Below are 14,668 nucleotides of genomic sequence, written 5' to 3' on the forward strand. Positions count from 1 at the left end.
CTGGACAGAGGTTCGTGACATTGTATAGGAAACAGGGATCAAGACTATCCCCAAGAAAAAGAAATGCAAAAAAGCAAAATGGCTGTATGAGGAGGCCTTCCAAATAGCTGTGAAAAGAAGAGAAATGAAAAGCAAAGGAGAAGAAGAAAGTTTTACCCATTTGAATGCAGAGTTCCAGAGAATAGCAAGGAGAGATAAGAAAGCCTTCCTTAGCGATCAATGCAAAGAAATAGAGGAAAACAATAGAACGGGAAAGACTAGAGATCTCTTCAAGAAAATTAGAGATACCAAGGGAACATTTCATGCAAAGATGGGCTCCATAAAGGACAGAAATGGTATGGACCTGACAGAAGCAGAAGATACTAAGAAGAGGTGGCAAGAATACACAGAAGAACTGTACAAAAAAGATCTTCATGACCCAGATATCCACAATGGTGTGATCACTCACCTAGAGCCAGACATCTTGGAATGTGAAGTCAAGTGGGCCTTAGAAAGCATCACTACGAACAAAGCTAGTGGAGGTGATGGAATTCCAATTGAGCTATTTCAAATCCTGAAAGATGATACTGTCAAAGTGCTGCACTCAATATGCCAGCAAATTTGGAAAACTCAGCAGTGGCCACAGGACTGGAAAATGTCAGTTTTCATTCCAGTGCCAAAGAATGCTCAAACTAGCGCCCATTTGTGCTTATCTCACACACTAGTAAAGTAATGCTCAAAATTCTCCAAGCCAGGCTTTGGCAATATGTGAACTGTGAACTTCCAGATGTTCAAGCTGGTTTTAGAAAAGGCAGAGGAAGCAGAGATCAAATTGCCAACATCCACTGGATCATGGAAAAAGCAAGAGAGTTCCAGAAAAACATCTATTTCTGCTTTATTGACTATGCCAAAGCCTTTGACTGTGTGGATCACAAGAAACTGTGGAAAATTCTGAAAGAGATGGGAATACCAGACCACCTGACCTGCCTCTTGAGAAAACTTATGCAGGTCAGGAAGCAACAGTTAGAACTGGACATGGAACAACAGACTGGTTCCAAATAGGAAAAGGAGTACGTGAAGGCTGTATATTGTCACCCTGCTTATTTAACTTATATTCAGAGTACATCATGAGAAATGCTGGACTGGAAGAAGCACAAGCTGGAATCAAGATTGCCAGCAGAAATATCAATAACCTCAGATATGCGGATGACAACACCCTTATGGCAGAAAATGAAGAAGAGCTAAAGAGCCTCTTGATGAAACTGAAAGAAGAGAGTGAAAAAGTTGGCTTAAAGTTCAACGTTCAGAAAACGAAGACCATGGCATCTGGTCCCATCACTTCATGGCAATAAGATGGGGAAACAGTGGAAACAGTGTCACACTTTATTTTTTGGGCTCCAAAATCACTGCAGATGGTGACTGCAGCCATGAAATTAAAAGAAAGTTACTCCTTGGAAGGAAAGTTATGACCAACCTAGACAGCATATTCCAAAGCAGAGACATTACTTTGCCAACAAAGGTCCATCTAGTCAAGGCTACGGTTTTTCCAGTGGTCATGTATGGATGTGAGAGTTGGACTATAAAGAAAGCTGAGTCCTGAAGAATTGATGCTTTTGAACTGTGGTGTTGGAGAAGACTCTTGAGAGTCTCCAGTCCATTCTAAAGGAGATCCAACCAGTCCATCCTAAATGAGATCAGTCCTGGGTGTTCATTGGAAGGACTGATGATGAAGCTGAAACTCCAGTACTTCAGCCATGTGATGCAAAGAGCTGACTCATTTGAAAAGACCCTGATGCTGGAAAAGATTGAGGGCAGGAGGAGAAGGGGACGACAGAGGATGAGATGGTTGGATGGCATCACTGACTTCAATGCACATGGGTTTGGGTGGACTCTGGGAGTTGGTGATGGACAGGGAGGCCTGGCATGCTGCGGTTCTTGGGGTTGCAAAGAGTCAGACATGACTGAGTGACTGAACCTAAATATACGATAATTTTTGGAGAAACTAAGAAATGAAAGGAAAATACTTAATTTTACCATCCTAAAATAACTGGTAGTGTTTTTATGTATTTTCTGATAATCTTAGTTTTATATTTTTAAAATATAAAGTACGCTAAGAAGCATTATACAGATTGTAAATGAGAATTAGTAATAATCACAGATGATAAAATAAGTCTGTGCTCTGAAGAGGATAACTGCTTCTGCACTCTGAAGTTAAAATATACTCTGATCTTCTCAACTGGGTTATTTTACTCCTTAGGTTTCTCCAGTCTTGCAGAATCTAGTATAAAATTCTCAGTTTCCAGTTTACTACATAATCAGGTGAGAAGAAAGAGTCAGGATCCTGTAGTGAAATAAACACTTAAATGATTATTGGGAACTTGAATTTTGGTTTTGATCCGAGTTCCACCTTATGAATTTGTAACTTCACTGAACCTCAAATGTGCTGAGCTTTAAATTAAAGCATGAGTTCAATTCACAAATATTTAATTTGAACCAAATATGTCTAAGATAATGTGCTATGTTTCTGGGATATCCTTAGATTAAATTCTTGGTTAACCAAATAACCTTCATTTATTATTACTTCTATCCCGCCAAGCTTCTTGGGATGGTACTTGTTCCAGCTCAGCCCATGAGGAGCATTAGAATTAGTTACCGATCTCAGTCCAGTCTTTATGTACCCATACCTCCTCTGGCCAGTTCTCTGAATGGAAGATTGTTAACAGTTGAGCCCAGAGAGGAATCAGAGCCTGTAAATAACTGAATCATGAAAAGCTTAGAATGGTCATATGTAAATTTAAAGACTTTTAGAATTTCTTTGCAAAGAATTATTTTGACCCTGGTAATTAATAGAGTTATGTTTGAATTTGCAATTTTTTTTCCCCACCTCCTACCTGGCTTTGAATTACCAGTATGACAAATACTTCAATTTTAAAATCTTTGTTGTAGTACTAATAATAAACTTAAAACGATTACACAGAGTCTCACACTACTGAGCGACTAAGCACAATAATACATGGTGTTTATTAGGTGTTAGGCTTTGTTTTAGTTTATTAAAGGTGGCTGTTGTAATTCTCTCAAGGACATATAGGTAAGATGCTGAGCTAGGATCCAGCTTAAGTTTGACTTTAGACTTCTTACTCAATCAACACTGTGCAACTTTAAAAGAATACAACTCTCTGACAGAAAACTACTTGTATTATGAAATATGAAGAACTTCTAAAAATCTGTAATAAAAGACAACATAATACAAAATAAGTGACTTGAAAAGAAGGCATACAAATGGCTAGCCAGCATATGAAAAAAATGTACAATGTCATGCATTCATCATGGAAAATATATATTAAAATCATAGTGGGTTACCACTTTATACTTACTACAGTGAGTACAGTTTAAAAAGTTGAAAATACCAAACGTTGGCACAGATGTGGAGTAACTGAAACTATATTGTTGATAGGAATGTAACAGTCCAGTCACCTTGGAAAACAGTTTCTTATATAGTTACATATACTCCCCTATGACTCATCAATTCTATCCCTAGGTAATTATTCAAGAGAATGAAAACATGTCTACAAAAAACATATAAGAATGTTTATAAAAGCCTTATTCATAATAGCCAACACCTCGGAACATTTCAAATGCCTATCAGCGTAAGAAAGAATACATGAATTGTGATGCATATTTACTTATTCAGTGAGAGGACTGACTACTTAATGTTAACAGAGAATGAAGCCCTAAGATGACAACAGAATAAGTGAAAGAAGTCAGATAGAAAGGGAGGATACAAGTGGTGATTCTGTTTGATTCCATACATAAGAAGGCCCAGAGCAGGCAAAACTAATGTATATACTGGAAACCATGTATAACAGTGGTTACCTTGGTTACCTATTTGATGGGCAGGAGGCCTCAGGGAATTTTCTGGAGTCATGAAAATGTTCTATCTCTTGATGTTGGTTGTGTAGATGTGTATGTTTGTCAGAATTTGTGAAATTTTATACTTAATGTATGTGATTATATGTAGAGTATACACCTCAGTCAAATAAATGTCAATATATAAAGTAAAAAAAAAGTAAGGAGTGGGTCTCAGACAGGAACTCTAACAACAGAAGTGACAACTGGCAAAGAACATTCAGAGATATTAAGTAGCACAGAATTATTACGTTGAACCTCAGTTGATAGTTGTAATAACCAAGACATGTTTAATTTTCAGTGTAATTTTCTAAGAAATTGGCAAGATATTTGACTTTTAGAAAGAATATAATGATTATTGTATTAGAAGTTTTAGAACTAAAATGCTTAGATGTCAGTTATCTAGAACATTACTATATGAAACATTTCTTAGATTTTATGTAAAAAATAGTTGTGGAATATTGGGAAATAATTCTGAATGGAACTGGAATGTGGTGTACCTCAAGAATAGTTTTCCAAAAAGAAAGCATGAAAAGACCAATTTGCCTGATGGATTAATAGAACAAAACATTTCTTTATATATGTTTGTGTGGTTTAGATTTCTAATTGTTAGGAAAAAATTGAAAATGTATCTGAGCTAAGCATGTTTGTTTCAGCATTTTATTAATAATATATTTCAGAAATGTTAGAAGCATAGAGATGTCACAATTAAATGTGCTAGAATACAACAGCATTTTGTCTGGTTATATGCTGGGAGATGGACATACATAGACAAATTTGATGGTAGCCTCTGTAGTTTGTCTTTAGATCCTTCATAACTTGTTCCATGGCAATCAGATTTGCTTGAACTACTCAAGTGGTAGAATAAGAGTAGTCTTTTATTGTGAGATTGGTCTTCAAAATAAAAGTTAACCTCTAAGTTAGTTACTCTGGGTTTTGACCTTTTTCAATTAGATTACTTTCTCTGGACTGTCATGGAAGTAGTAAACACTTAGGTACCACACGTTAAGTCTTCTACTAAGAAGACTAACATATTGGCTGGTTTTTTGTTTATGGAAAAGCTAATTTCTAATCTTTGCATCTATTTTAGTAATAGTTATGCACGAGTGCGAGCTGTGGTGATGACCCGGGATGACTCAAGTGGTGGATGGTTACCACTTGGAGGGAGTGGACTAAGCTGCGTCACTGTCTTCAAAGTCCCTCACCAGGAAGAGAATGGCTGTGCTGACTTTTTTATCCGTGGAGAGCGACTCAGGGACAAAATGGTAATGAATAATGCATCTTTTGCTATAATTTTAAGTTGTACAGAATGATTTCTCTATGTAAAATTATGATTAGTATACTGTTATTTATGGAAATTGTTTTTGTCCTGGATTGATGATTGTTTCTATAACTTTTAAAGTTAAAGACAGCACAATATGCCTGTTTTCTTTGCACCTGGGACTGTTATTAATGTACACATGTTAAAGGGGAGCTGCTTTTCTGATTAGGTTTAATGTAAGAACATTCATGAATAGTTCCCCCTAGTTTTAAACCAGGTGCACTTCCTTGCCTTCTCCCCACTGTTACTTAAATTGGAGATTGGCACTATAGTCCACAGGCCAAATGAAGGCCTGTCATGTATTTTTGTACAGACCATGAATTAAGAATGCATTTTGCATGTTTAAATGACTGAAAAAAATCAGTAATGATTTTATGAACATGAAATTCAAATTTCAGTGTCCATAAAAAATTTTATTGAAACATAGACTGAGCGACTTCCTTTCACTTTTCACTTTCATGCATTGGAGAAGGAAATGGCAACCCACTCCAGTGTTCTTGCCTGGAGAATCCCAGGGACGGGGGCAGCCTAGTGGGCTGCCGTCTCATGGGGTCACATAGAGTCGGACACGACTGAAACGACTTAGCAGCAGCAGCCGCCAAGCTCATTTGTTAACGTTTTGTCTGTGGCTGCTTTCACACTGCAGTGATAGAGTTGAGTAGCTGTAGATATCTGGCCCCTACTCTAGACTCTTGTGTTCTCAGATTCTTGCTCCCTTCATCCCCTATCAACCTAGGCTCATCATGTGACTAGTAGGTGGCCATCCTAGATTATAGCTCTACTATCTTCCACACAGATAAGTGTTTCCTTAAATTCATATGTTTTAAATTTTGAATCCAACCTTTGGTAATGTTAGGCATCTGCTCTCTTAATTAGTATAGAAAACTGTTTCTCCTTTATTTCATTTATGAGCCGAAAAAACAATCATATCTGAAAAGCTAAGAAATGTTAATGTCATTCCTGCATCAACCAGAACTTAGAAAATGAGAGTAAAGTGCTCAAAATTTCCAAGGCTCTTGAAAATAGCTAGAATTCCCTTTAACTATTAATATATATTTGTAGACTGCTTTGTGGGCTCATTCAGCATCTATAATATTATTTCTGTGGAAAATGTGTTTTAAGTTTTGAATAATTCTCATATATAAATATTTTGAATAAATCTACTTTTAATTTTGATTCTTGGTTTCTGCATATTTTTTGCTCCTGAATTATTTCAGTAATTTAAAAGGTTAGCTAACTTGTCTGTGCTCCAGTTTCTGTCTCAGTTAAATCTGATTTAATGACTTCCCTAAATCATCTTGAAAGACTTTTAAGTCTAAATTTTTTATGAATTTAGGATTCCCTTCTGACGGTGTATCTCAGTTAATCAGAATGTGGTTTTAGGCTTATAAGAAACCCCAGTTGAAGTCAGAAGTATATATAAAAAAGTTTTAACATGTCATCTCTCAAAGTGTAATCTCATATTAAATGTGGTTCTGACCTTGGATAACACAGTGGCCAGCATATACTGATGCTTATTTAGAATATAGCCTGTAGACTTCTAAGAAAGAGCCCATGGCGGCCTGTACTTGCATGTAATGCTTTTTGTCCGAGCTATTGATGACTGGGAAGTGTTGTTGGAGAAGTTGTAGATTTTAGAAACTGAGTAAAACAGTCACAGTCTAAGTGGTTAAAGAGCCCACCTGCCAGTGCAGGAGACGTAAGAGATGTGGGTTCGATCCTGGGTCAGAAAGATCCTCTGGACGAGGGCATGGCAGCCCACTCCAGTATTCTTGTCTGGAGAACCCCATGGAGAGAGGAACCTGATGGGCTACAGTTCATAGGATAGTGAAGTCAGACACGACTAAAGTGACTTAGTATGCAGCACACAAAGGCATTTCTTTCTTTCTTTTTTTTTTACAAAGGCATTTTTTAATAGTAAAGATGGAAAAAGAGAAGAAAGATATCAAAGGTGGAGAAAGAATTGGAGAAAAACATCTTGCTGAGAAAGCATAAGAACATGGAATGATGACCTAGATATGAAATAGAGAAAGAAAAAAATCAAAATGAAACAACCCAGTCAGCCCTACATATCCATAGGTTTCACATCTGTGGATTCAAACAACCACAGACGGAAAATGTTTGGAAAAAGATTCCAAAAAGTGGAACCTGAATTTGTCTTGTGCTGCCAACTATTTACATAGCATTTACTTTGTATTTGGTATTACCAATAATTTGGTGAATCATTTAAAATATATGGGAGATGGGATGCATATGGTTATATGCAAATTCAATGCCATTATGTGAAAGAACTTCAACATCTGCAGATTTCGGTGTCAGCAGGGGCCAAACAGACAAGGCAGATACTGGAACCAGTCCCCTATGGATACCAAGGGACTACTGTATTGGCCATATTAATGAATGTGGACAGTTTACTTGAAGATAATTAAATAAGGAACCAAATCTGCATCGCTAGGAGTGAAAGCTAGTCAGAGAATAAGCTCAGATTGATGTTTCAGGTGGTTGCTCAGAGTGTGATTTTTGACATAAAGCTTAGAATAAGCCTGGGATTTGGACTTAATCCAAACTTACTTTCTGTGATGAGACATAAAAAAGTGCCTTAAATGTAATCCTAAGGTGTAAAATAATAAACTAACAAGAAAATAGGTCCTTTTGATGGAAACACTGACCTAGGAATCCTAGCTGTTGTTTCAGTTAGCCGTTTCTCCTTGAGAAACCTTACTATTTGTGAAATAGGAATGATAAATGTATCTCTGTGTAGGATTGCCTTATTTCTGTAGGAAATAGCTATAATAAAGCATTTGAATTGTATGCTCAAATCGTATGATCAAAGGCAGAGCAATAATACATGGCTATAAACTGAAGATAGCAGTTTTGTGAAGTCTCAAGACAAATGGGACAGTGACATTGATATAAGGAGATTAATTGGCCCCCTCTGCTGCATAATACACTTCTAAGATACTTCTGAAGCAGTTATAGAATTGAAGTATGTATTCGTTTTCACTACATTTTGAGGTCATTAATGTCCATTTCTATGGATATTTTTGCCAATTGGTTTTATTTTAATCCATTTTTCTGGGTTCTAGTAAGTTTGCAAAGTCTTCCCAAGTTAATGATAGTTTTCTTTAAAATCCTTCTTGATGATAAACTGCATTTTAATACTGTTCCTGTGTAATAATCATTTAAAAGATACTGCTAAAAAACTCTGTTCTCTGTTCATTTTATCTGTTGGTAACATCTTAGAATCCTCTACCTTGGATGAATTCTAGAAATAAAGTAAGATACCTGCCCCTCATACCTCAGGAAAAAACTTATGCCCTGTAAGAGAGAATAGATAATTATTAATGAAGTGCCTATAGCCACTGGCATAGCTAATAAACACTAGATATTTTAAAGAGGGCTTATAATAGTCAAAATACGTTAACAGTGGTGAAGATGAAAGAACTTTTCTGAAGAGTGAAAGAAGTATTTGGTAGAAAGTTTTTCTAGTCTTAGGTTTATAGTACTTGTTCTAAAAATGTCCTGTTATGCTTCCCAGAGGGTTATATTTCACTCTTTTTTGTTTGTTTGTTTTGTTTTAATAAGAAAAGGAGCACAAATCAAGAGAAAGCTGATGCGGATTTTTCCAGAAAGGTGACATTTTGTATAATTGGCTTGGTACTCATTCATTCATTTATTCAGAGTGAACTGAAATTATTTCCTATGATGCTTGCCTATAACTTGCTTGTTTTTGTGAGTTTATTTCCAAGTTGACATTTTGATGATCTACATTAGAGCTTCCCAAGCTGTATGCCATGAATAGATACAAGTGGCAGGAGCTGCCCAGGCTGGTTACCTCTTAACCACTGAGGTTCCTCCTCTTTCCTGATTGCCTTATAATTGTTGTTTTTCTGAGTACGCCTGAGGAAAAAGTTAGAAAGCACTGCTTTATGTAATTGGCTTTCATACTTTGTTGGTAATTCAGAGAAATTTTAAAAAACACTAGGCTTTGATGGTGTAGCCCAAGGTAATGAAAGTACTATCTTTCTCCCAGACACTTGGAGATAGATATATAGAATGGTCTCTGACAAGCATAGATTCTCAGAACCCTTTTCTTGATATGTATGAGTTTTATCCTGTGTTTCCTTCTAAATCTTTATAGCTTTGATTTCTCCCTTAAATGCCAACTAAAACTTAACTGTTAATTTGTATAGATCTTTACTATGGAGCTTTAGATTCCCCATGATAGAAACTCTTTTGTATTCATTTTTACGTAGTTGCTCTTCTCTATTAGTGTGACATTTTTATTTTATAGACTGGCATTTTATCAACTTACAATATATATAGGTTAAATTATTTGACCATTTTTAGTTGAATTGTATGTGATTAGAAAATCTAAAACATTAAATTATAGCACATTTTAAAGTCTTTATAAGTAAACTATACTTATAAAGTTTATCATAAACTTTCAGTAATGATATCAAAATTTTGCTAAAATATTTCCTGCTAAACAAAATTTTAAGTAACTTTGGGGATCTAAATTAGCCATTCTTAACCTTTTGTAGTAGGACAGTAAAATACTATAAATTCACTAATTAATGTTATTGTGCTTTTTAAAGCACACTGTGCCAAGAGATGATGAAAGTGAAGTAGGCTATGTAGAAAGATACAATCAGACTCTACAACCCCTGGATTACTTAAGATGTTCTGTGGAAAATGGAAGAATTCACGGTGCAATGTTAAAGTAAATTAGAAGATAGCTATTATTATAAACTTAGAATTTATAATAAGTTGAAGAAAGAAAAAATAGAAAACATCAAGTTTAGAAAGTTGCCGAGGAGATTAAGTAATTTTTTTGATTAATAATTAGGTTGTGTATAAAAAGTGGTTTATAAAAATTAAAATGCCTATGAAATGTGGCACTAGTGGTAAAGAACCTGCCTGCTAATGCAGGAGATGTAAGAGACGCCTGGGTCGGGAAGATCCCCTGGTGAAGGGAATGGCAACTCACTCCAGTATTCTTGACTGGAGATGCCCATGGACAGAGGAGTCCTGTGGGCAGGCTGCAGTCCATAGGGTCGCAAAAAGTTGGACACAACTGAAGTGATTTAACACACAACACACACACGTGAGATAATAGTTATATTGTTTAAAATGGTACATTTTAAAATATTTTTGTTCCTGTTGCACTGGGTCTTTGTTGCTGTGCATGGGCTTTCTCCAGTTGCAAGGAGCAGGGGCTCCTCTTTAATTATCATATGCAGGCTTATCATGTGATGGCCTCTCTTGTTGCAGAGTGTGGGCTCAAGGGTTTGCGGCTCACAAGCTGTAGAACTCAGGCTCAATAGTTGTGCATATGGAATCTTTCTCAACCAGGGATCAAACCAATGTTCCCTGCGTTGGCAGGCAGATTCTTAACCACTGGACTACCAGGGAAGTCCAAAACTTTTGAACTTTTTAAAAATGGAGTTTCTTACAGTTATTACAGCCTAAAGCAAAATTAGAGTATTTGTGTTTTAGAAAAAAGAGTAAAGTGATTATAACATAGCAGTAGCTTTATTAAAAATGAGACTCATTCTCCTTACCACCATGGAAAGCCCCAAAAGAACATGGAAACATCTTTGTACCTTGGATTGAACTTTATAAAAGTACAGAATAACAGTTTACTACTTAGCTTTTTCCACTGGGCCAACTGTGAATTTTTCCATTGTGAAACTTCAGTCCTTCACAGTACTCTTCCCCCTCTAAAAACCAATTCCATTAATTAGCTCTCCCCTTAGGACTCAGCAGCTCTCTCTCAAAAGAGACCAGTTCTCCTATTCACCATAATACTAGAGAGTTAGGGAAATGAGTGGGCTGGGCATAGAGGTAGTATCAGCATTTTGTTCCTTTTTCTCCTGACAGAAAGTTCTATATAACCCACACACTTAAATTTTTTATTGATAATCACTGTACCATTCACAACACCATCCTTTAGCTTTTATTTTCATCTATGGATCTTAGAAATTGACCCTCTCAATGCCAGCTTTTCCACATTGGACCCTCAACATCATTTCTTGGCTACTTTACTTTACTTCTGGTCTTCATTTCATCAGGTTACTCTTCTGGATCTGCTTGTTACCAGAATTTTTCCATACGAGGAATTTTGTGGTTTCATGTCATTTCTGTTTTATTTCCCACTCCTTTCTGTACAATTTCATGCTTACTGTATTATCCATGTGTCCCATTTCACTAGATTTCTTCTGACTTTAGTATCTTTTATTTCTTTTTAAATCCAATCTGAATTTTCCTTGTAAATCATTTAAACCACCCATTTATACATATTTCAGTGGACAGTATGTTGCTGAGTTTTAATCTTACCTTACACTAAAGGAATATCACTGAATCCACATCACTAAAAGGGAAAGTTCAGTATTTAAAGATGAGTCTTTCATGTAATAAATATTTATTGAGCATCTATTTGCTAGATACCACTGTTCTAGGCACTGGGGATATGTAAATGAATGAAGACAGAAACCTCAGTTCAGAAAAGGCTTCTATTATTTTTTCAAAGCACAGTTTTACTGCTTTCTAACTTTTATATTGCTTACAATACTGAACTTTCTAAAGCTTGTGTCTGATAATTCCTTTAGTAGTTCCCCTCAGTTTTCCAGAGACAATTTCATCTCCTTAATTTCACCATGATAAACTTGTATAATCTGACCCTTACTTCTTTGAATCTATCTGCTTGTTTCCCAAAGGCAACATTTCTGTGATATTGCCTTACTGAATTACTCATAGTTCACTAAAAGCAGACATTGAACTTAGGGAAAATGTTATCCCCTTTTTTCCATTAACTAAATAACTATGAAAGATAGCATATTGCAAGTTTTATCTGGAATGGAGAATGTGGACATCCATCTTGCTGCTGCTAAGTCGCCTTGGTCGTATCCAACTCTGTGCGACCCCATAGATGGCAGCCCACCAGGCTCCTCTGTCCCTGGGATTCTCCAGGCAAGAATACTGGAGTGGGTTGCCATTTCCTTCTCCAATGCATGCATCCACGCTAAGTTGCTTCAGTCGTGTCCGGCTCTGTGTGACACTATGGACAGCAGCCCACCGGGCTCTTCTGTCCACAGATTCTCTAGGCAAGAATACTGGTGGGTTGCCATTTCCTTCTCCCTCCATCTTGCTAGTCTTGAGGAAATAATAATGTCAGGAACAATTTCTGTTTTATTGTCACAGGTGAATCACAGATGGACAAATAGGAAATTTGAGTTGGAAGGAGCTCCTTGGGCAGACCAGTTTTGCTTTGAAGGGTTGTAATAGAAAGAAATGCTAATAATGATATTCATTTAGTTTAGAATAACCTATTCATTTTAGGGTCAGTCCATTGAAAAAGATAATAAATTGTACGGCTAATTTTTTGTACAGTGATGAATTTTGTGACCTCATTGCAGTTTGATAATAGTTCATTCCCGAGTATTATCGATATTCTTTGAAGAGGAAGAAATGTGCCTGCTGTATTTCTATTCTCTTTCTTTGGGAGCAAAAAATTAGTACACACTCTGTATGGTTTCCTGAAAATTTAAATTTTAGAATATTCTCATATCACCTTCCTGGTTGCTTTTATTTCCTCTTTTTAGAAAACATCAGCTTAGCACTTCAGCACTTTCTTTACAGATGACACTATACTTCCTCTTAATTTTTTTCATTTTTTTAATATTCTATTTTTTAAATTATGAAAGTATGATAACACATTTACCAGAGACTTGGAAAATACAGAACAGAGTTATTAATGGATACAATTCTACTATATACTACAATTCTTTTTTTAAGTAGATAAATAAGATTTTCAGTTGAAGTTTCGATATCAAACTTTCAAAAGTTAGTAGAGTGAACAGAAAAGTAGAAGGATATAGTAGACCTAAAAAACACGGAACCAATTCAACATAATTAAGATTTCTAAAATATTCATTTAATAGGATGCAAATTCTATTCAAGTTCCCATAGACTATAAAGCAGAAGACATTGGAACATATCCAGGGATGTAAAACAAGGTGCAAAAATTTCATGGTCAAAAGATCATACAGAGTCTATTCTCTTTATCACTGTGGAATTATGTTAGAAATCAGTATTAAAAGGTATTTGAAAATAACCTGCATATTGTTGTTGTTCAGTCGCTCAGTCATGTTTGATTCTTTGCAGTCCCATGGACTGCAGCATACCAGGCATCCCTGTCCTTAATTGTCTCCTGGAGTTTGCTCAAACTCATGTCAATTGAATCAGTGACGCCATTTTTTCATTTACTTCCTCTATTATTTGTTTTGAATTAACATCATTTCACTCTTTAGTTATTGATTTATATTGGTTGATCTAGTCAGTGAGGTTCACGATTATCTTGGCTTCATCTTTTCCTTTTATACCTGATTGTAATATATTTCACATTCTTTCCATTACATTCTCATTGCCATTAAGCTATTATAATGGCTAACATTCAGAAAACGAAGATCATGGCATCTGGTCCCATCACTTCATGGGAAATAGATGGGGAAACAGTGGAAACAGTGTCAGACTTTATTTTTTTGGGCTCCAAAATCACTGCAGATGGTGACTGCAGCCATGAAATTAAAAGACGCTTACTCCTTGGAAGGAAAGTCATGACCAATCTAGATAGCATACTGAAAAGCAGAGACGTTACTTTGCCAACAAAGGTCCATCTAGTCAAGGCTGTGGCTTTTCCAGTAGTCATGTATGGATGTGAGAGTTGGACTGTGCAGAAAGCTGAGCACCAAAGAATTGATGCTTTTGAACTGTGGTGTTGGAGAAGACTCTTTGAGAGTCCTTTGGACTGCAAGGAGATCCAACCAGTCCATTCTAAAGATCAGCTGTGGGATTTCTTTGGATGGAATGATACTAAAGCTGAAACTCCAGTACTTTGGCCACCTCATGCAAAGAGTTGACTCATTGGAAAAGACTCTGACGCTGAGAGGAATTGGGGGCAGGAGGAGAAGGGGACGACAGAGGATGAGATGGCTGGATGGCATCACTGACTCGATGGATGTGAGTCTGAGTGAACTCCAGGAGTTGGTGATGGACAGGGAGGCCTGGCGTGCTGCGATTTATGGGGTCGCAAAGAGTCAGACACGACTGAGCGACTGAACTGAACATGTGTAAATGAATGTGCACTCAGTCATGTCCAACAGTCATTTTGTATAGTCAGTGTTTTTCAGTTGTGTTGATAGGTGCATAGTGGTCGCTCATTGTAGTTTTAATTTGCATTTCCATAATGGTTAGGATTGAATATCTTTCTGTGTACTTATTTGTATTTTCTTTGGTGAAATATCTCTTTGTGTCCTTTTCCTGTTTTCTCATTGGATTGTTTGTTTTTTTGCTGCTGTGTTTCAAAGTTTCTCTTTTTATTTTCCAGATAAAATCCTTTATCAGGATATATGATTTGCAAATATTTTCTCCCAGTCTATAGATTGTTTTTTTAACCTTCAT

At 36.3% G+C, this 14,668-nt stretch overlaps 1 protein-coding gene across 2 annotated transcripts in view; it reads left to right on the forward strand.

Moving 5' to 3' along the window:
- The window catches only part of SPRED1 (sprouty related EVH1 domain containing 1), a 118,525-nt gene that overhangs the window by 55,969 nt on the left and 47,888 nt on the right, over positions 1 to 14,668 (forward strand). For both annotated transcript variants that reach the window (XM_052647075.1, XM_052647076.1), the window contains exon 2: positions 4,976 to 5,150. In XM_052647075.1, the coding sequence (XP_052503035.1) occupies positions 4,976 to 5,150 (175 nt within the window). The remainder of the gene's footprint in view (positions 1 to 4,975; positions 5,151 to 14,668) is intronic.

Source organism: Budorcas taxicolor, chromosome 10 (genome assembly GCF_023091745.1).
Source record: "Budorcas taxicolor isolate Tak-1 chromosome 10, Takin1.1, whole genome shotgun sequence".
In the NCBI taxonomy this organism is placed as follows: Eukaryota; Metazoa; Chordata; class Mammalia; order Artiodactyla; family Bovidae; genus Budorcas; species Budorcas taxicolor.